Source organism: Vicugna pacos, chromosome 6 (genome assembly GCF_048564905.1).
Source record: "Vicugna pacos chromosome 6, VicPac4, whole genome shotgun sequence".
NCBI lineage: Eukaryota > Metazoa > Chordata > Mammalia > Artiodactyla > Camelidae > Vicugna > Vicugna pacos.
This window is the reverse complement of record NC_132992.1, coordinates 13,381,364-13,405,021: the sequence shown is the minus strand read 5'-3', so window position 1 is coordinate 13,405,021 and position 23,658 is coordinate 13,381,364. Positions and strand designations below refer to the sequence as shown.

The 23,658-nt window shown below is 35.5% G+C and overlaps 1 protein-coding gene across 2 annotated transcripts in view; it reads right to left on the bottom strand.

Annotated features, from left to right (window-relative positions):
- Positions 1-23,658, bottom strand: part of WDR72 (WD repeat domain 72) — a 191,326-nt gene that overhangs the window by 145,225 nt on the left and 22,443 nt on the right. Inside the window, exons 4-13 of one of the 2 annotated variants that reach the window (XM_072963917.1) lie at positions 17,034-17,112; positions 15,815-15,989; positions 15,072-15,148; positions 13,911-14,030; positions 12,797-12,942; positions 12,317-12,416; positions 7,529-7,673; positions 5,704-5,949; positions 3,239-3,459; positions 539-734 (exon numbers count right to left, since the gene is read on the bottom strand). In XM_072963917.1, coding sequence (XP_072820018.1) covers positions 539-734; positions 3,239-3,459; positions 5,704-5,949; positions 7,529-7,673; positions 12,317-12,416; positions 12,797-12,942; positions 13,911-14,030; positions 15,072-15,148; positions 15,815-15,989; positions 17,034-17,112 — 1,505 coding nt within the window. The remainder of the gene's footprint in view (positions 1-538; positions 735-3,238; positions 3,460-5,703; positions 5,950-7,528; positions 7,674-12,316; positions 12,417-12,796; positions 12,943-13,910; positions 14,031-15,071; positions 15,149-15,814; positions 15,990-17,033; positions 17,113-23,658) is intronic. The other variant, XM_015245018.3, reaches the window with a different exon arrangement.

Here is a 23,658-nt window from a genome sequence, read left to right as displayed (position 1 = left end):
TTTTTTTGAAAACTTTTAAAGTTCAACCTATACATTCTCTATAATATGATATCAAACATTCAGTTGAACCACTCAGTTTTCAATTTCCCTGACTCAACTTTTTGGAGATTTGTAATTAATTATATTCCATTATTACTGATCATCAATTAGCTCAAAATGTTGCTGAGATGGCGAGGATGCTGAAGAAGGCAGAATTCAATGATAATTTGAGACTAGTAGTAGGACACTAAATTTCTCTCTTGTTAATAATTAAAGTAGATAACTTATGTTTTTATTTATAGCTTCCAGAAATATCTGGCTCATTCCTGTGCACTGCTCTGTCAGCTAATCATCAGGGGGTCAGGATCTGACTTGGGCCATTGTGTTTATTTTCCATACGTGCCTCCAAACAAAGCCATTAAATGCAGCCCAAATGAAGGTTAAAGCAAGGGGACTTTTACTTTTTTTCTCTTTTTTTTTTTTTTGAAACTCTCCATGCAGCCAAATGCTTTGATGTATAAATACAGAAAGGATGAAAAGGGGTAAAATTTCCATTTACCTGTTTCAATTTCCCAGATGTAAACAGAGTCATCTGCACATCCAACAATTAGAAAGTTCTCAACCGGGTGCCATTTTATCATCCTCACAGGGAAAAGGTGCTTCCGAGCACTCAGGAGGCACCTCCTCCCTTCAAGGTGAAGGAGAGCCACGGAATGGTCACTGCACACGCAGCAAATTACCTGATTACTTCGTAGCTGTGGAAAAAACAAGCAGCATTCTTTGTAAGTAAATATTCAAATGCTTTCTTTAAAATTAAATCAGATATTTTTCCTTGAGTAACATAAATTTTTGTTCAAACCCCATTTACAAAATGACAGTTCGGCACCTCCCCACATACCACTGCACAAGGAACCTTTAGACACCAAGTAGATTTTAAATTCAGAGACCTATTAGGAAGGTCAAAAGATGCAAGTAAAAAGGAGAATTCCAGGCCAGATCTACTTATAAGATAAACGAAGGACTTGACCATCACTCAGCAGATTCAGGCAGGGAGGCAGACATCGGAAATAATGCAGAATAAAACAAACCCCAGAACTAATTTGTTGCCACAAAAAGAAGCTATTTGTAGACACAAACTTAGGCCCAAGGGTATCATGAGCTAATATTTTCCACTTAGAGCCTCAGAATGTGATTTGGTGCTGTTCCCAGAGCTATACAGATTCTAATCCAAACAGGAAACTCAGTGTAGACACAATCTAAAAGAGGTAAGCATTAGATACTTCCAACTGAATGTACAGCTTCGAAGATACAAGGGCCAAAAATAGTCTCACAGGACAAAGATTCTTAAGATACCTTTTAAGAAAGTCAGCATGCAGTTACCTTGAGCATAGTTTAGGACAAAGAGCATTCTCGCTGGGTGCTGCTGAGGCCAGTCTGGGAGAAGTTCACAGCGCAGCTCTGTGCCTCACCATGAGGGCCACGCATTAGTCAGCCCAGCAGTGGGGCAGGTGGGCTGTGGTGAGGACAGGGAGTGGCAAGCTCCCCCTGCCCTCTTTTTTTCTCCTCCAACCACTTTGCTGTGTGGATGCTCCTGTTTTCACTAAGGTGCTTAGCCAGACTTCTGGCTGCTATGTTAAAAGCATCAACTGGGATCCCTTGATGATCTCCCAGTGCCCATCACTGACCTCTTTCTGTGGGGCACTGGAGAGAACGTTAATTTTTTTAAATTTTTTTAAGGAGACCTCAGAAATCCTGAAGGAAAAAAAATCACAAAATGGCAGGTATGATATATAGGGAGCCTGGACTTGTAGAATGGGGTTGATGGCATTGCCCTCCCCACCCTCACTACCACCTCTTGGTGAACCTGCCCACGCACAGCTTCTGTCCAAGGGACTTCAGGAAACTCATGTACATAAACTCACACAAACATACAACACATGAACATATATATAATATGTGAATACAGATCTTATGACCAGGAGTGGAAGCACGCCAGAGACCCACCCACATTACGTCCATCAGATTCTCTTTTCTAAGCATTTGAAATTGTGAAGCTAAAAGAAGGCATAGTAAGAAGCAAGAGAAAGGAGCAACCACAGAAAAGCAGACCATTCTGGGGTAGTGGATGTAAGGAGTAACCTTAGTTTTTGAATTTAAAAGTTGCACTGTAGGTCCTTGCTGTAGTGGTTTGTCTTGGATGCCTAAGAGTTGCCTCATATGCCCTTTCTATCAATTCAATTTTTATTTGGCTTTCTTTGAATGTGTCCTGATCTTTGGAATTAAATCATCCATAACTGAAGCAGAAGTAAAAGGGGTCAGTTGTGAAACTGACTAGAATTACTGTCCTGGAGCTAAAGGGGAAAAAAATGCTTTTTTAAAAAAAAAGGGTGGGGTGTGTGGGGCTTCAGGAATAAAAGACGTATCAGGGTATCCCAAATCACCACACAGAATTTTTTTAGGGGGTCATTTAACTTTATTTCTCTGTTTCATTTAATCATTTGTGTTGCTGAAATATTGCTTTCATTTTGTCTTACTACAAAAATGCAGTGTAAGTTTTCTCTGATTTTACTTTGGAGCTGATTTTTTGTAATATTACTATGGAGAAATAATTTTTACAAGTCAATCAACTAACTTATAAACTCAGGAAACTCAAACCTTGGTAGTTCATGTTTTATCAAAGATATCAGCTTGATGTAAGCTGAATTTAAGTTGACATTATATGAGAAAATTATACCTGAAAGTATTTCTTTTTGCTTGGCACAAGTTAGGTGCTCTTAAGTTTGTTAAATCTTGTTATTTGTTAAATAAATGAAAGAGCAAACAAAAATTTATTTAAAAAATAAAATGTAACTATCAATATTATTATAAAAGTAAATTGTTTAAGGCAAAAGTTAATTCTAATTTATGATTCCTATATATTTGAATTGTTTTTCCATTGAGTGTCTATTGCTTCTTAAAAAAAATTATTCCATTAAAAATTGATAAGAACTAAGACAAAAAAAGAAAAAGGTAAGTACTTACAGAGAATTAACTGGCTTTTGTAAAGCCAAGAACTGATGGGACCTTTGCTTTAAAATTATAATAATAATAAAATACATATAAAGAGGTTAGAAAATAATTCATAAAAATCATTCAATTATATTATGTATATGTTTTTCTTTTCTGTGGAAATGAGTTATTTTTCCTTATTTTTTAAACATTCTTTTATGTTATATAACTTAAATGTATGTGTTATGTTTTACTCTTTATCTTAACTTACTTTGAAATTCTCTGGTGACATCAAAAGACGTGTTACTGGACCAGCTTGCAAAAAGAATTTATGCAGAATTCCTTCAGTAAAGATGTCCCACAAGATGACCCATGAGTTCTGGTCTCCAGATATCAGCCAACTTTGGTCTAATTTTGAAGAGAGACCATGTGGGTAAAGCAAGGATGTAACACTGTGGTGGTGGCCTTTGAGAACTTTGTGAGGAAGGGAACCTGGAAAACCAAATACCAAGTAATGAAAAAGGGACTTTTGTTCAAGAAATAGTCCTGAGATTTTCTTTTATAAATTTTTAATGTAAGGAAACTACATAAAACTAAAGGTAGGCAGTTGACTAAGAAAATTAATGAACAATCCTTGAACTATCTCGAAAGGCAAGTGCCTCATTATAACCCAGGTCATGCTTCTGACAGAACACTAAAGCTGCTGTTCAAAGTCTACTAATTTCTTAAGGATGTTAACAAGTTGCCAATTCCAGTGCCATGAAATAGCAAACTCTGTTCTCAAGAAGTGAACAATTCATACATTTTGTCTCAGAACATTACTGATGTCCTTTACAATAGCATGACCAAGTCTAGTATAAAAGAAAAGCCAAGTTTCACAGAATATTTTTGCTTTAAAGGATAGAGATTACCTAGTTCCACTGCTTTGTTTTACAGATAAAGTATCTGAGGCTCAGAGAGGTTAAGTGTCTTGAATCCAAGTGTGAAGAAACACAGCGTAATATTTAAGAACCTAGCTTTGCTGTTAAAGAAACCTGGCTTTGTTTTTCTGGGTCTGTCACTTACTAGATGTATCACAATGGACAACTAGCTTTTTCCCTCTAAGGGAGCAGCATCTGAAAAACTGGGGTAATAATAGCATTTACTTCACATAAGACTGTTGTGTGGAATAGTAAGATAATGTCAATAATTTCTTAGCACTGGCACTTGGTAGGAACTGGGTATTTTCATAGCAGAGCTACTCTAGAACACAGGCTTAGTGATACCTAGTTTCCATACTGCTTCTTCCTTAGCTAAACCTAAAAAATCATTAGCTAAACCTAAAAAAAAAAAAAACTGGGGAGGGCCACAGACCACAAACTCTCTTTATCCACATTGAAAACGAGTTTCAGTGAATCATTATTACTTCTATTAAAGAATCATTAGGTACTTCTACTCCATCAGGCACATACATCCTCACTTCGTATCGACTAGCAAACCTAGATGAATATTAATGCAGATGCTACAGGTCAAATGTAGGTTTCTGCTTGTTTTGGATAAGATAAAAAAAGCCTAGATAAAAAATGTTAAGGTTTTAAGCTTTTTTACTAGCTTTTAACAGCAGTCGTTGAGATGTACATCAGCACACTACCTCTCCTCTGTTCACTGCTACTCATGCCTCTGTTTTAATCACTGAATCATTGAAAAGTCAGGAAAATTTAGTTAAGTAGCCAAAGTAATTGAGAACAACAGTAGGCAATGTAACAAAGTTTTGTTTTTGTTTTGTTTTTTTTAATTGAGATTTGGTCTCTGTCCTTAAGGACTTTGCAGCCTAGTAGGATCTATACAATAAAAAATGGTATACAAATTTACCTGTACAACCCCAAATCTCAAGCACCTGCTATATCTCCTTCCATTACATGAGAAAACTTACTGCATGATAGTCTTTGATAGGTATTCGCTGTTGCAACGCACAAAGATAAATAACACATTTGCATTTCTTTAACAAAAAATTAAAAATTTAAACAGGATGATATTATTTTCTCCTGACTGGCAAAAATTAAGAAGTTAAAATGCACAGAAAGTTGGCCAAGTTTGGAGGAAAAAGGCAATCTCATGAGCTGTTAGTGGACACACATGTATATGGATGTATGTTCTTTGGAGAACATTTTTAGATATATTTTCAAAATTAAAAATGTACGTAAATAAACGTTGACCTAGTAATTCTACTTCTGGGAATTAATACTATAGATATACCCAATATATATGTGCAAAGATAGTTAATTCTGCATTGTCTGTAGTAGCCAAAGATTAGAAAAACTTAAACGGCCATTAATAATCATTTAAAATGAAGTCATAGAGAATGTGCTCCAAAATATTTCATTAAGATTTAAGGACATTTTAGTAAAGTGTGTAGAATGTGGTTCTATTTGTACAAATAATTAAAAGAATATATACTGCTATGTTAGTATATGCTTTTATGTGCATAGAAAATTTCAAAAAGTATATAAAGAAACTTATTAGCAGTTGCCTTTGGTGATATTTCTGGAGATCAAAGAAGGAGAGAAATGTATTTCTCATTGTATAACCTATTTGACTTTTTAAAAAAAAACCCATGTGTGTTTTACTTTAACATTAAAACATGCACGAATTTATTAGCAAATGCGTAAAATTTTTTAAGCTTGAGCAATCTTCTTAGTATAGCTTATTACAGTTGAAGTTTAGATAAATAAACAGGGTCAAATAAAATTCAATGACCTTTTAATAAAGAATTGCCTTCTAGAAGTCCTGCTTTGGCAGCATTCAAAGCCTGTGTAATGAAAATTGTCCCATCTTCACAGCCACATATTAGTTTATCATGACTTGGAACATACTCTGACGAAGTGACTACCGCAGTTCCAGTCCCATCTTTAAGCCCAGAGAAATGGTCAGTAATACTTTGTGACATGCTATGATGCTTATCAAAATTATCTTGAAGGGTCCAAGTGGCAGTTATTGGTATCTCTAAAAGGAAAATACACGAAAAAGGAAAATTTGGTTTATAAATTCATCATAGATAGAGAAAATATTATCAAAACACTATACTGTGGGGGTACATAGTGGACTTTAGGCAGAAAAGCTTTCCTGCCACCCATTTTCTTCACTCCAAATGCTATTTTATTGGTCCTCTTCAGGGAGCCTCAGAAGAATAGATGTGTATGAGTGCATTCATTTTAGACTTCGGTCAACTGAAAAGAATGGAGAAACTCCTGCAGTGATGCAAAATGGTAGAGCAATCTCACGAGTTCTCTGTTTGCCTTAATGAATAGAGAATGTGAAGAAGGAAGACTAGGGGTCTATTAGTTGTGTGGGGTAAAGGGAAGACATTTTTTTCTTTAAATGTCAAGGATATGAATACTTAAAAATCATACCAAGCCTCCAAGCAACTACCTGCAGCTACCAAGAGCACTGGTTATCATTTGATATGGCTGGCCACCCCAGCACATGAACTGGGCTGCAGGTGGGCTCAGGAAATGAGAGGCTTGGCATCCCAGAGCAACTTAAAGCCAATCTACCTATCTAGGAAGGGGCCTCCCTGACCTTGCAGTACACATGTCACAGTGACTGTGAAAACCTTGAGCCCAAACCTTAAAACTAGCACCAAGAGCTATCACAGACATTTATGGCTCTAATTATAAAGAAAGTTGACTAGATACTTAGTTCTGCTGCTGGAAGGAGGGCAGACATGACAATTCCCAGAGCCACCACCAAGTGGCCTCCACAGGGGGCATGGTATGCTTTTTAACTCTTAAAATTGTAAGAAACTTTCCCACACACTGTACCCAGTTCTAAGTCTGTTTCTTGACTCATTTCTTATTAATCTAGCTCTACTATGAACCATTTAAAGACATTTGGGACAGGGACACTTAAAGTTATACCAGTGAATTTGTTAACTAATGGAAACTTGTACTTAGAGTGCAAGTACTGGGGGCTGTGTTTCTGCTGTGCCCCAGACAGTGACTCACAGAGATGCCTCACCGACTCTGGAACAAGGGGAAAGGAGCAAGATGAGGTTCCTCAGTTTGGAATACACAGTCTCAGGAATTTGAAAGTTCTCCACAATAATATTTACTTTGTTTTATATTCTAAGAAAAATTAAAACAAGCAAATGCTAAATCATCTAATCATTCAAACTGGCAAATGTTTTAGTGCCTAAGTGTACATCTGTGCTTACAATTTCAAGCAGCTTTAATAATCTGAGTAGAGAATTTGGTTGAAAAAGGGTACAGGACACAGACATGAAAAATCCCAAAATATGAATATGGTCTGTCAGTCTGTTCTATACTCATATTGCCAACATTCATTTCAATTCAGTAAAATGTCATTCATGTTAAATTGATGTTAATTTGAATTATATTGGTCACATTGTTGCTTATAAGCATCATGTTTATACCTACTTTTATGTTGGCATCTAATGCATAGTGGTACATGAGAACTTTTCTTGTTTTATAGCCTCATGTTACTCAACTTAAAAAAAAAGACACTGGGTTAATTATAAAGTAGTTCTCAGAAGACATGTGATTAGAAATATAAATTGTCTTACCTCTAGGAGAACCATCAAACTTGGATACAGGGACATCAGGGATGTGCCACAAAGTAATTCTTCCTGAGACTTCTCCAGAGAAAAGCACCTTATAAAAAGGCTCTTTCCTTTCATTCATGTAGCCCATAACAAAGGGAAGGCTCTGGTCCAAATAAAAAAAATAGCATTTGTATAGAAAAAGTATCTGTAACAAATTCCAAATAACAGCAGCCACTGTTTTTAAATGGAGGAACAAGATTTCATAGATGAACTAAATTATTTCCATTTATTTCTGACTGTTTCAAAATTTTCAGGTAAATTAAGTGAAATAATCTCTCACTCAAGACAAACAAGTTTCTATAAAATAAGAAGCAAAGTCATCAGCTACACTTCAGAGAATTAATAAGAATATCTACCATTTATTGAACATATTCTGTGAATGTATTACACATACTGTTAGGAGATTTGCGTGTATTTAGTTAAATGGTCCTCATGATAATCCTGAGAAGTTGGTACTATCATTGTCTTCACTTTACAGATGAATACTCTGAGAAGGAAGTGGTTAATTTATCTAAGGTGATGTAAGGTCCAGTAATTTTGACTCAAGAACTCATGTCTTTTTTTTTTAATTTAGAGAATACTTTATTAGTTTCTGTAATCAAACCCATGTAGATAAGACCTTACATATTTAATACAGTGAGTTACCCCTACACAAATGGAAAGAATTATGTTTAGCCTTTCTAGACCAATATGAAGAGCCTAAATCTTGATGACAAGGCTCTACTGTCCACTAAGGAGGCCTGATTTCTTTATGATCCCTTCAGTTCAAACTGTCAGTTAAAACAGCAACAGCTCATATTTGTATGGTAATTTTGTGGTATTAATACACTTTCTACTTTCTGTTGACCATTTTTCAGATTTAATATACTTGATTTCAAATTTCCCAAATGGTCACAAAGAAAAATGAGCCTATGTTTTATGTATGTGTGTGTGTGTGTGTGTGTGTGTGTGTGTGAGATATTAATATAAGTGAATATATGTTATAATTTATATAAATATATTATATATTTATGTATATAAAGACATAATTTTGCTGAGGCAGAATATAAATATTGGGCACCACAGCTCTGGAAGACACACTTTCACTAGTGAATGAGTCTCGAATCTCCCTAGGACCTCAGTGCAGAGTAAATGTTCTCTGGGCACACTTGTATAGAGAAATTGAAATGATTGATTAGAAAAACAAGAAAAAAGCCCTCCTTTATGTATAAATAAAAAGCACCCTGAAAAGAAAGCCAAGTTCCAGTGCTAGAATTAATGAAGTCTAAGAAAGTGTTTGAAGGTCCAGGCTTAGATATTTTAGAGGGAAAATTCTATCATGTATCTTCAGAGACAATTAAAGGCCAAAATATTGCTACATTTAATGCTCACAACAAAGCTACAAAGTAAATAAACACTGTTACTATTTCTGTTACAGAGATAAGTAAACTAAGAAAGAGAATAAGAAGCTAATTCTCAAGACCATGCAATCAAGATATGGAATCCTCTATTGTCCCAAGAAACAAGAGCATTGAAGAGAAAACAGTTCCAATGAAGTGAGTTCTTGGAATTTTTCTTCTTCTTTTTTTTTTTAAGATTCAGAAGGCACTTTGGGATCTCATATTTCTGTTCTCAGGGCCATCATTTTTGTGTGTTAGAGATGTGTTGATAAGATGTTGTCAGAATGACTTTTCAAACTCTCTCAACCTTTGGGGACCTTAGAATTCACCAGTCCAACTCTCTCCTGACTCTGCTATGAGGGTGAAGTTCCAGAGAGGCTGGGCAGCGCTCAGGTAGGGGGCTGCACAGCTCCTCCCTCCCAGCGACATGTGCTGCCTCTCCAGCCCACGATCCCCGTGCTGCTGTCTTCCCCTCCACCTGCACTTCTGTATTCCCATTCCTAACTTGCTTACACTCACTCCTTGACACCTCAGTCCTCCTCCTTTCCAGCAGTTCCCTCTCTGCTCTACTCTTCACCTGAAAACTCCCTCAGCTCCTTACCGTGTAAAGTCATAATTTTTTCATCACAGTACCCTGTACTCATCACAGGAAGGACCCATCCTCCAAGAGGCAATTAAGTAGTCATCAAGAGTGAATTCTCTTGGGCTAACTGCCTGGATTCAAATCCTGGTTTTAGCACATACTAACTCTATTAGAAGAGCCAACTACGTCTTTATTCCTTTGATAACTACGTAAGTTTAAAAAGCTAAAGATCTAATCTGTTCTTAGAAACAATAATTAGTACATATACGTAAACTAAAAAAAATATGCAGTATACTGTATATCTGTATTTACATGCAAAAAAAAAAAAGCCAACTGCTTGATTTAGGCAGTTTACTTAACCTTGCTGTATCTTGTTCTCCCTAAGTGTGAAAGAATGCTAATAAATGAAAGCACCTACTATATGGGACTACTGTCAGGATTAATGAGTTGATAAAGGTAAGGTGTTTAGAATGGCATGAGGCATTTGGTACATACTCAATAAACAGTAACCATTCTTATTATCCATTCTCAAAACAAGTGGGGAACTTACTCTGAAGTCTGTTCCCAGACTCTGGGGTTAAACTTCCTGAGTTCAAATGCTGTGAATTAACCTCTCTGAACATCAATTTCAAAATGGGGTCATGGTGAAAACTCATGTAAATGAGGCAGTGTGTATGTTTAACAATACTAAGGACTCAAAAAAAGTTACTTTACCATCATCATTGCTGTCATTACTCTTAGTTCACACACCCAAATTCCTTATCTGCCCAACCCTCAGGTTGTTTCTATCCCATCGACTCCCATCTCAGCACTGCAGTCTTACTTCACAGCTAGGGCCCTGGGAAGCCCAGTTTCTCGTCTTGGCATCCAGGACTCATGCCCCAGGCTCTGGTGATCATTAGCTATGATTTGAAGCTAAGGAGACTCTCATGAAGCTACTGGAATTAAGGAGGAGTCCCCATTTTTGCTACTGTAACTCCATCAGCAGGTAGGTTTCTGACATCACATGAGAATATGTTACTGTCAAACACTGAGATTTAATTCTGCAGCGTCAGTCCAAAAAACGTTTACAGAGCATGATTTTCTAAGTTCACTGTATCTATCAAACTCACCTCCCTACCACCAAAATGCCTTCATTACCTTGTAACTGCAGGAGACACTAAGAAGTCTTGTATTTAGTGAATATTGACAGTTTGAATTGGTTTATTAGCTGGATAAAGGGCAAGCAAGAATCTAAGGATGGGGAGACAGCTTTTTTTAGTTTCAGATTATTCTATTCGTATTTCACTGGCTTCCAAGTACTTCCCACTTTTATGATACAGAAACAACTGTACTTGTCTCAACAAGAATTATGGTATTGATAGAAGACTCACAAATCTATGCCTTCACATTTTGAGAAACAAGCAAGATGGCTTCCCGTAAGATCAGTATTTTTAAAGTTAATTGTAATTGTTCTTTCCCCTCATAGTTATGTATAGCATTGATACTTGTCGTAGGTGAGAAGCTCCTAAAGGACACTACTTAATATTTAGCTTTTATGTTAAACTGTGCTTTATAAAAATGCATTCAGGAGCTAAAAAGGAAGAAAGGGCAGGTGTTTTTTAAAAAAAATAGCTAAAAATGCCTTTCTGAGCAAGTCACAATACCGCTTTGGCAATCAATAGCAAATCAGGGCTCTACTGCCACCCATAAATGACTTTAGAAATAGTGTTTGGTACTGTAACTCTAAAGTTTGCCTATGCCCCAGTGGCACTTGGAGTTTTAATTTTTGGTTGACAGCTTCTTGATAATCAAGCTTTTGCAATAAAACCTCACAGATACGTTAAGGAGGTAATACTGAACCATAGGATTTGCAACAGCTATGCTGCGTAATTAAGCAAGCCATCACTGTAAAAAGTAACATGCTTCATTGTTGACACATCAATAATTCAGAACTCCTCCATTCTCCATGAAATACTTTTTTGGATAATTAACTGATGACTCTATCCAACAGGTTAAAAAAAACACTTTGGTTGACACTACTGAAATAAAATAACTGTTTAAATTTTCAGGCTTCATGGAGTGTCAAATATACAGTTCAATCAAGTAAAAGCTCACAATTACATCCTCAACTCGCTGCCAGAAATCATAATTATATTTGTTTTAACAAGAAAATTTATTCAGAGGAATAACAAACTACAAGTGAAAATGATCTCAATATACAGTGAAATGAAAAAAATGGATATAAACCATTTGATAAAGTTTAAAAATTGGAGTAGATACATCAAAATGTTAATAACTTTGTATTAAACCATCTATCAAAAGGGTCAGTGAAAAAAATGTGTGAGTATGTACATATATAGAGAGAGAGAAAGAGAAGAAATTAATATGGCAAATGTTGACAACTGGTGAATCTAAAGGGTATATGACTGATCACTGTACTATTCTCAAACCTTTCAAATATTTGAAAAATTTCCAATTAAAATAAGTAATTGCATAAAGTAAAAAATATTTATAGTGAATATTTATGGAGGTAAAGTTAGGAATTTTAATTCCTCTCTTTTTAAACATTTATAATTTTTCTATAATAAATATGTATTGTTCAGTTAATTAGACTTAAAAAATAGATTTTTTAAAGGCAAAGTGTTCTCTTTAGTAGCCATTAACAATTAGATTTGATTTTATCATTAACAACTTGATGTGATTCTTCAATTCAATTTTTTCAAGCCTGATTCTGTTACAGACAAAGCAACACTTATCTGAGAAACGGAGTGAAACAGCTTTGAGGCAGTCACTCTTTTCTTGCATTACCTTATTTTCCTGCCCAGATGTAGAGCACAGTAAATGAGGATAAATGGTCTCTTTAAGCACTCTTCCATCAGCAGGGTATATGCCTTTTGAAAGCCCACTGCGTAGCGAAAAATAAAAAGCAAAGTTTAGAACTTTGGGGTTTTTTATTTGTTTTTTTCCTTTCCCGCTTTCAAAAGCCGGATGGTACCATTCAAGTTTCTAAACTCTAGTTAGAAATTGTTGGGTTAATAATTACAAGTGACTTTTTGAAAACCCAGCACCAGCTGTACAAGTTATACATGGTTAATCTCATTCCTTCATCCCCTGCTGTTTTATACAAAGGCCGAAGCCTACCAAGCCTAGAGTAAATCTTCTGGTGCCAAAGTTGTTTTGTTCTGGTTTTTGATCATGGCAGCGTGCAGGGATTTTTCCATAATAAACCTCCCAAAGTTCATTTGCTACCTGAATGTTTTGTATTCTGCTCCCATCTGAGCCCACCTGTTCAGCAGCTGATAGATATAACTGTGACCATCTTCTGTCCAGATGATGATTCTGTGAGCAGCAAGCACCTCTCCACCAGCAAACAACTGCCTGCTCCCACTAACTTCAGTCCAAAGAAGGGAAAAATCACAATAATCGTAAACCTAAAATATGGAATTAATGATGCATGTTAACAAAAGCTTCCAATCTAGTTTGCCAAGGAAATGAAACAAATTATGGTTATCAAGGCTGCTTAGATGACAATGTTGATGCAACAACATATTATTAATAACAGGCCACACTGCACTTATGTACCAAGATAACATTTTACCGGTGCTTACTTTTCTCACATTTAACCTAGGGTAGGTATCAGTGGATAAACTTTATCTGATGTATCATTCCAGAATGTGCCTATTAAGCACAGAGACCAAAAATCCCAAATTTTCTGTGTAATTTTATTAATTCCATATGGATAGTCAAACTTAAACATTTGAAAATTTATCACACACAAAAAAGTTTATGCACTAAAAATCTTTTGTTAGATCATGTACTGTACATTTTTGTTCAAAGATATATTATCAGCCTCTAAGTAAGACAATATAGGTTTATTAACTGAGCCAAGTATATGAAACTTTAAAGGAAAAAAGAATGCTATCAAGTGATAGTAACTTAGCTTTTCTTTCTTCTTGGAGAAGTTAGTAAATACATTCACAAGAAAGGAATGCATATTCTCTAAAAATAAATATAGTGATAAAACAGGAAAAGAAAAAAAATCTAAAAATAAGACCAATGTATGTAGGTGAAAAATATTAGTTTTCTTTTAAATTCTAAAGTGCATGTATCAACTTTTTAAAACAATCTGAGATAAATGCTCATTATTATTATGGTTTGTTATTAATAAAATTAGTATATACTTTATATATACAATATCCTGGCATACAAAACTGCTAAATGCAGGGAGAGGAAAACTGATAGAAGTCAGTCAGAAAAGACAAGTCATTCATTGCTGTGGTATTAATAGCATAAAGAGTTTGTATCATAGTTAAAATATATTCTGATAATTATTGCACTAGAGGTAAAAATCAAATTACATGTGTATATCCCTTGTATTTATTATGTTATTTCAGAGTACCTGCCAACATTTAGAAAATACCACCAGTAGAAGTCTCTCTGTATATGTGCAAAATCGTATTGTCTGGCAGTTCAGGCAGTTGAGAAATTTGGATTCCTTTTCATAAACGTCTTTCTTTTCCTTCAAAAGGAGTAACAACATTTTATTAGTAACAGTTCTGTGTAATTTATATGAAATTGTATGAGAAGACTGCTCCCCTGTAAACCTGAAGTAGATCACACCATTATTATTTTAAAAAGTATCCCATTTTCCTTTTGAGTTTTCTGAACTAAGAAATTACTTTGCAAAAGAAACTGTGAAGAGGAAACCCATTCTAATTCAAGGATTTGTTATACACAAGCAACTAACAAAACATCCTGTCGGGGAATATGCTGCAGAATACTGAAAATGTAAAGATACGAAGGAGTTACTGCTTTTCAGACGTGGCAGAAAGATAAGACAAAAAAGTAAAAGAATTTTTTAAAATCCCTGTACTATCTTAATTGTTAAAATAGAAAAACAAAATGCTTTGAAAAAACAAAAGAGTGGACAGCACAGAACACCTAGAATACTGTGTTCTCAAGTTTCTAATGATGCTGTGTGTGTGTTTCTTGGGGTCAGTATTGCCAACACAATTCCCAGGCTTTCCCAACCAAGAAATTCTGAAAGATAGCTCCAGAGCATGGGGCAGTCAAAACAGTTTTGTCACTAGCACAATCACTATGACAATTGTTTTGTCCATCACCTTGACTTGTAGCCTGATGCCAGGGAGCAGGTGAATATACTGGGCCCCAAGTGTATGTTACCCCCAGTTATTCATTGTAATCTCCCCACAATAGCCACAGCTCACACATACCCAGAAGAAAGGGGGTCTTCTGTTGTAACGGACAGAGAAATATATCCTATGATGGATTTTTTAAAATTAAACCGTAATTAGTGTTTGTTGGTGTTGTAGATAAAAACATTTGTATATACACAGAGAAAAGTCTGGAAAGATACCATCCAATTGTTACCAATGCCCACCCCTTGGAAGAGAGATAAGAAAAATACATGGAGGAAAAAATTTTGCACTTTCTACATCATTTGGAATTTTAAAAATGAGAAGGTAACACCCTTATAATTTAAAAATGTTCAATATATATGCTTGAAATTGGAGAATAAAGCGTAGTTTCACGAGCCAACCTGAATGCTGTTGATGGATGAAGATAAATCCCATACTTTGAGCTCCCCAGCTACTGACACCACCAAGAGAGAATCTTCTGTAAAAACAACAAAGGTCACATATAAGCTAACCACCGTTCTAACTGATTTCTCTAAAGATTATTTCATAGTCATCTAAGGGTTATGCAGAACTATGCAGGTAGAAAATATCCAGGTTTTTTTTTTTAATAAAAAATAAACATCTTAGATCACATTTTGAATCTGTTCTAAAATTTCAGAGTGACTCCCATGTAGAAGGAGACGACCACTAAAAGCAGAACCACATTGCAAACCATCATGCTGGCAATATTAATTGCACCTTCCTATCTCACAAATAAGTAAGGAGCCCGCCTTCCCTCCTTACAGAAACTGAAAAGTCACTCATCACAGAAACTGAATTCTCTTCATTACTACGTCCAGAAGATACAGCAGGGCAAAGCCAAGAGTCCTGCTAATCCACAACAAACACCTGCTTGTCACTCTTAAAATGTATCAAGCAGAACTGGGTCATGGAAATGCAGAGTCTCCTTTTCCCACTTCATCTTGAACTCTTGCTGACTTCCCAATATTTTGAACCACTGGAATGGCTGTTCCCAGTTTTTCGTGATCTGGCTTAGAGAGCTATCTCCACCAACAGATAAACATACAGAAGCATTCTGAACTCTTGCCCAATAATTTAACAAATAGCTCAAAAAAAAATCTCTTAGATAATAGCTAACTATTACCTTGAATTCTCATGGAATGAACAATGCACATGCAGTTGATCCAATCAGGAGATTGAGACGATGTGAAAGTGTGAATAATAACCAAACTTTTGGCATCAATTATAAGAATATCTTGATATTCTCCACAACATAGAAGCCAGCCTTCTCCTGTCATCCGGAATGAGCAGTGGTAATACTATGCAAGTGGAATTCAAAGCAAAAATTTCATTATCACTAGCAGTTAACGTAATTTTGCCTGTGGTGAAGACTTCTCTGGATTTTAGTCTTATCATCTATTCAATTAAGATATTAGGCTGCATAGCAACTAAAATTTCTTTTAGTTCAATTATTTCATAATTCTAAAGGGTTAATTTTGCACTTTATCTCACTTGCATGTCATCATTTTTCTGGAGAAGGGGGATCTTTAGGGAAGAGCTAATCTTATTGCAAATCATGAAAAGCTCACAATTAAATTAATTCTGGAATGCTATGTAGAACTAAACAACCACAAAAATCAGGTTCCTTATCCTAGCAATACTGCTACATGTTAAGAAGAAAGAAAAATGTCCGAAGAGTGTTTGAGGAATTCTTGTGCCAAATAAATGTTGAGAATGACTTTTATTAAAGATTGAATAATATAATCTACTCTTGACAAGCTCTCTCACTATGCAGGTTTTGATCCCAGAAAGAAGTTCATGAATGTTTCAATGCAAGTCATCAGTGCTAAAAGCAATACGTACAATATAAAAAACAGTGTCAGTACCATGGGAATCATGCAACTACTTTATTTGTATGTTTGGAGTCCATCTACCAAAAGCCAAAATCTCTTTTATGGCTATGCCTCTTGCTCTATTTTCATAAATAAGAAGTTTAGGAATTAAGGACTTATCCACCCCCAAAAGCTTAAAATTGGAAAGAAAATTTTTTTCTTTATTAAACAGTACGTCAATAAAACAAAATCATTTTGTGTGTATGTCACTGTGTGTGCTTTGTGAGTGTAACCAAGGAAAAATAAGGAAATTGTCTTTCAAATTTTTCTGTGTTAGAAAAATACAGAAAATAAAAGAAAGAATAAGATAAAAAAAATGGTTGGATAGTTACTTTGGGAAAAGAAAAAAATCTCAAAATAGCAGATGATAAGTGACACTCTTTAAGTGACATTTCTTTAAATGTGTCCTTAGCAAATCACTAAAGGAGTTGTAGAATCTGGAGATGTTCTGAAGGAAGTGGAAGTACTTACACAGATTGCACTGTGCCTGTAAGGAAGGGTGGCCTTCTCCACGCACTGTCCGTTGGTGACATTCCAAACACACATCTCCCTAGCAGAGATAACTTTGTATTATTCTCTGTCATTTCCACTCAATTGGCTGGAATAATTCTTGTGCCACCAAGTTTTTCTTTAGTGCTGCACTTAAATGCAGCCTGATCGTTTATGTGGCTTTTTGTTACAGGTTACTGGGCAAGAAAATGTTGTGGTCATTAGCAGGGATGACATTCTGTATCCGTGTCTTTTTGTTTAGGTAATTACACCCTGCCACCAGCCTACAAAACTTACTCAAGTGTCAACCTGACCTACAACAAATTGTGGGGGTACAGCTATCAGAGCCTGTGAGAGTGACAGTACAGCAATCTTTCCATGGAAACTGCATCCTCTTGAAAATGGCTCATTTCATGGAATTTAAACTACATATTCTGAAAAGTGTAATGCATCGTGTTGCATCTTCTGGAACTCAGGTATCATTTTTGTAAAAATAAACAGTGCCACCAAGAGGCCACACTTGGTCTATCATTGATATGCTTTATTTTTTTGCTTCTCCTGAAAGCATCCTTGCCACTAAATATTTAGAAAACTCTGACTTGGCTATATATATGGTACAAAGATATAGATACAGTTATGAAATACAGTTACAAATACAACTGGCATAGGGTAGTTTTAATCTGTATGATTTCAGTTCACAAAAACTGGAATGGCTGTTTCAGAGTTGTTTGGTAATATTCTTCAGTTTTGATAGTTTCAACAAAAAAGCAAAATTTTCTGTGGAAGAAAAATGAACACTTTATTGGCTTAAAAGGAGAGCTGCTATTAAGAAGCAAACGATATGGACTAATAATGATAAATGCTCTATGCATTTGGTGTTTGCTGATTTTTTTGTTCTTTTAGCCAAACACTGGAAATTAATCTTTAAGTCAGTGGTTCTCAACCTGGGATGATTTTGCCCCACAAAGGACATTTGACAACGTTGAGAGATAATTTTGGTTGTCACAACTAGGAACACGCTACTGACATCTAGTGGGGAAAAGCCAGGGATGCTGCTGAACATCTCACAGCACAGGATAGTCCCCTACAACAAAGAATCCCTCAGTGGTCTGAAATGTCAGTGCTCAGGTTGAGAAAGCATGTTCTGGACATAGAACTAAATAGTCGTAGTAGTTTTATTTCTTTCTGTTTATATCTAACTGTATTCCAAAAAGGATTTGAGGTAATCTGAAAAGGCTTGCAATTAAATAAAACGGGGGAAGGCGAGTGGGAAATGTGTGTGTGTGTATGTATGTATGTATGAAAAATAAGACTGGGAAAAGGTAGAAATTGAAACAATATATCTCAAAAGTAATACATACGGGTGTGTGTGTGTGTATATATATATATCTCAAAGATAAAGAAATGGAACTTAAGCAGCCATTGATACAAAATTTTGGCTGTACAAAAAATTGAGTTTCTTAGTGTGGTTCTCAGCTCTAGCTGTTTTAAAATTTTTCCTCAGAGATTCTAATTTCATGGCTCTGTGTTGGGGTTCTGACATCCGGGGGTTTTGCAAAGCTCCTGGCTGGTTAACCTGTTTCTAGATAACTCTATCTCTAAACTAGTGGCTCTAAACTCTGGCTACACATTAGAATCATCAGGGAGCTTTTTAAAAATACTAATGTCTGGGACCCAGTGCAGGCATCAGGCCAGGCTAATTAAATCACATTTTCCAAGGTTGGAGCCTCAGCATCAATAAAAGCTCTCCCAGTGATACTAATGTTTCTAAACTCTTGGATGCTAATGCTTTCCCTGTTTGTTTGCATATCATCTTATTTTTTTTCTTAAATTGAAAAAAAATACAAAAATATTACATAGTAAAATCGACTCTTTGCCAATCAATTCTATTTAAGAAAGAAAAGCAAATCTGTTGTATATCAAAAGTAGTTTCAGCATTTTAGCTGAAACTGTACAAGTTGCATACCTAATAAAAAGACATGAAAATCAACTATTAAAATGAATATTCTTCTTTTCCTTTTCAAACACTGTCCCCAAACTTTGGACATAGATTAAATCACCTTCAATTATAAAAAAAAATAACAATTTCAAATTAAAGGAATATTTTTATTTCAATAAAAAATGGAGGAAAAAACTACAACATGTAAAATCAGAAAATTATTAAATTCCTGCTACAAGTTCCTTGAGAAAGGGCCTTTTTTCTTATTCAAACTTTACATCTCCACCTGAGCACCTCAGTAAAAATTCATTCAGTGGATACGTAAGTCACTACTCTTTCATCCACTTTCTATCTTTCAGAAATGCACTATTTTCTCTTGGCCCCTTTCCTCTTCTTATATTTGTGTGATTATCATACTCTCATTGCTTTGCTCGAAGTTTAATGAAACATCTAGAAGGAAAGGAGATAAACATCAAAGGTTGGTTTGCCATCTTGAATTACAAGTCCATTGTTTTCTTTAGACTCTCTTTAATTATACTTTTGGGTTTCCTTTGGCATTCTCAGACTCCTTTCTTGTTATGCCTGTTTCTTAAATGCTGGTTTTCCTTAGATTTGTGTCTTAGGCTTTCTTATATTCTCATATTTCCCACTCTCTCTGAGTGAGTTATCCACTCTTGACTTCAAGTGCCATCTGTAAGATGTTGGAAACCCAGACCTATTCAGTGGGCTCTAAGCTTTCCACACGCAACTAGCAATTAGATGTCTGCACCTGGATGACTTGGAGAACTTCACACTCCTTGTATTCAAAATGAAGCAAAACATCTTCGCTGCTTTGTTCCCTATTCGCAGTGAAAGGTATCATTACCAATGAGTTTTCCAAGTCATTCTTGATCTCACTTTTTCTCTCACTGACCCAAGCATGGGGCACTCACTATTCCAAATATATTTCTCTGAACCAGCAGCATTGGCCTTGTCCAGGAACATGTTAGAAATGCAAGTTCTTGAACCTCAGCCCTGATCTACTGAACCTGTGCCTCCAGGGATGGGGCACAGAAATCTGTATTTAAACAAACTCTGAAAGTGGTCCTGATGCAGGCTCAGGGTTGAGGAACACTAGCCTAGAAGACCCTAAGACTGGGTGCCTGCCTGCCTAACTCTCAGCTCTTGCTGGTGGTTGGAAGTTTTATTAATAAATAATAACCCTCTGTATCAATGTCAAGGCTTTTGTGACATGTGTATTAATATATTAACACAGCTATATCAACATAATTTTCATTAGTATCCATCTGATAAATCTTTTTCCATCCATTTACTTTTTTTTTACATTTTTTATTGAGTTATAGTCATTTTACAATGTTGTATCAAATTCCAGTATAGAGCACAATTTTTCAGTTATACATGAACATACATATATTCATTGTCACATTTTTTTTTTCACTGTGAGCTACCACAAGATCTTGTATATATTTCCCTGTGCTATACAGTATAATCTTGTTTATCTACTCTGCATATGCCTGTTAGTATCTACACATTTTGACCTCCCAGTCTGTCCCTTCCCACCCCCAGCCCCCTTGGCAACCACAAGTTTGTATTCTATGTCTATGAGTCTGTTTCTGTTTTGTACTTATGTTCTTTTTTCTTTTCTTTTTTTTTTTTTTTAGATTCTACATGTGAGTGATCTCATATGGTACTTTTCTTTCTCTTCCTGGCTGGCTTCACTTAGAATGACATTCTCCAGGGACATCCATGTTGCTGCAAATGGCATTATGTTGTCATTTTTATGGCTGAATAATATTCCATTATATAAATATACCACAACTTCTTTATCCAGTCATTTGTTGATGAACATTTAGGCTGTTTCCATGTCTTGGCTATTGTAAATAGTGCTGCTATGAACACTGGGGTGCAGGTGTCTTTTTGAAGTAGGGTTCCTTCTGCATATATGCCCAGCCATCCATTTACTTTTAATTCTTATATATTCTTATACTGTTTTTTGTTTTTTAAATTGTCTGACAATCTTTGTAATTTAACTAATGGGCTTAGTCCCTTTAATTAATTGAGATTACTGGTTTATTCAGATTTATTTCAATTATCTTACTTTGCACTTTCTATTTGTCTTATGTATTGCCATCCCCTTTGGATTAAAAACACTTTTTTCTATTTTAAATTGAAAGTTATATATTCTACTTCTTTTGTTTTTCTTAGGCTTTCTTATATTCTCATATTTCTTTTGTCTGTTCTTTTAGCAGCCAACCTAGAAATGTTAAGATGTATATCAAGCTTAAAGTTACAGTTAATTAACATCCTTATCCACCTCTAGGACACCAGAACACACAAAATCTGATAACTGCATTTACTATGTGCACTTGGTGATTAGGATTGTGTGTCTGTGGGGGGGGTATACATAAACATTACTGTAATATAGTCTGTGTTTAAATTTTGTAAAATTTGCTGGGTTTGTTCAAAATTCCTTCTTCCATCTCAGATCTTCCTTCTGAAATCATTGTCCTTACTGAAAAATATAACTCAGAATTTCAAAACTTACAGCAGGTCTGTTGGCAGTGAAGGCTCTCAGTGTTCGTCTTAAATGTTACTATTTTGTCCTAAGTTTTGGAAGATATTTTTCCTAGAGATACAATTCTAAGTTGACACATATCTCCTCTCAACTTTTGGAAGATATTTCAGTTATTTCATCTTCATTTTACTGTTAAGAAGTCAGTTTTCAGTTTAATTAACATTTCTTTATAAGTAATCTGCTTTCTCTCACTGACTACTTTCGGGAGCTTCCCTTTTTCTTTGGCATTCCATCATTTCAGCATCAGGTTCCAGATATTTATGTCCCTTCACTTATCCTGGAATTCACTGGGATTCCTGAATGTTACGTTTATGTCTGCAGATTAAGTGATAATTTGGGGGAAAAAAATGAAAAACCTAAGTCAGGAAGCAAGTCATGATCAGCATGAATCTGATCATCTTGGAGGTAGAAATGTTAAGCCCACGGTCACTTCCTGGGACTCTTCAAAGCTAAAAATAATCATTGTTATTTGGGGAAATAATAGGCCATGCCTCATAAATTTAATAAATTTCAGAAGATTGAAATAGGATTTGCTATTTATGCAGTAGCAAAAGAGTAGGTGCTTTCAAAATTGTAGAATAGATAAACAAGATTACACTGTATAGCACAGGGAAATATACAGAAAATGTTATGATAAATCACAGAGAAAAAAATGTGACAATGAGTGTGTATATGTCCATGAATGACTGAAAAATTGTGCTGAACACTGGAATTTGACACAACATTGTAAAATGATTATAAATCAATAAAAAATGTTAAAAAAAAAAAGAGTAGGTGCTGCCTAAGAAGTGTTAAGTGCCAGACGCCAAAAAAGTAAGAGTTCTAGAAAATTCAAATCATCTTGGAAAAGGAAGAGCAAACCAGGCTCCTTGGCTCTTCAACAGTTAATTTACAAGACTTACACAGCTGAATTCATCTGTCATCAAGAATTTGTACCTTAACCTTAATTTCTTTTTTGGAGCTAGACCACTGCGAACAAAAACCTCAAGGTGGAACTCAGTTACTTTTCAGGTCTACTTTGCACTTTGCTATTCATTTTCTCAACTCAGAAAAATTCACTATCCTCCAAATTCTCTAGATTGGGAATAAATATCTCAGCCTGTGTAGCAGGCTTTTTGGCAGCTCCAGCATATGAAAGCTAGGCAACTGTTAAAAAAGGAGAATGTTCTAGGACATTTCATTTTAGCCTCATCCAAAGTTCAGTCTAACAATTACGGCTTTGCTATAAGCTATGGGAATATGTACCTCTTTGACGTCTGTTCCACTAGCCATTTTGTTAACTATTCAGTTTCTACAAGTTGGACACTTGATTCCTCATTCTTTTGGTTCTCAGAATTCAAAGCCACATAGTTTCTCCTGGGGTTAAAAACGAAAAAGGAAGGGATTTGTTTCAACCAGCAACCCGATCCTCATTCACAAACACATGCTGAATCAATTCCGCATTCCTGAATATACTTCGGCAAATATCTCATCAGCAGAGTCTAGTTCATAGTAGCTCTTTGTCAGTGGGGCTTTTTCCTATAACGAAGTCCTATTTCCTTGGAACAAACCTCCTTCCATGAGATTGCACCCATATCACTATGGTTGCACATCCCTTCTCTCTCCCACATTCCACTTACAATGAAGTCCTCTCTTCTGTTCATTTAAAAATGATTTCAGACGACCGTAAAACATGAAGACTGTAACTACTGAATAGTTCTACAACTTGCATGGGTTTGCTTAATAGCTCGAAGAGAGTTATTACATGAAAAAAGACAAGTGTCCAGACCTCCATTTTCAGTTTTGTAATAGGTGGCATGTGCCCATATCCTTCATACAGTGAGGCTGCCACGAAGCCTGATACGTATTGAGATGTTTAAAGATTGGGAGTCCTGCAGACACAGTAAATAATCGTATGGTTACCAGGAGAAAGAGGATGGGAGGGGATAAATTTGGGAGTTTGAGATCTGCAAATGTTAGCCACGATGTATAAAAATAGATTTAAAAAACTAATTTCTTATGTATAGCAAAGGGAACTATATTTAATATCCTGTAATAACCTTTAATGAAAAAGAATGTGACAACAAATCTGTGTACGTATATGCATGACTGGG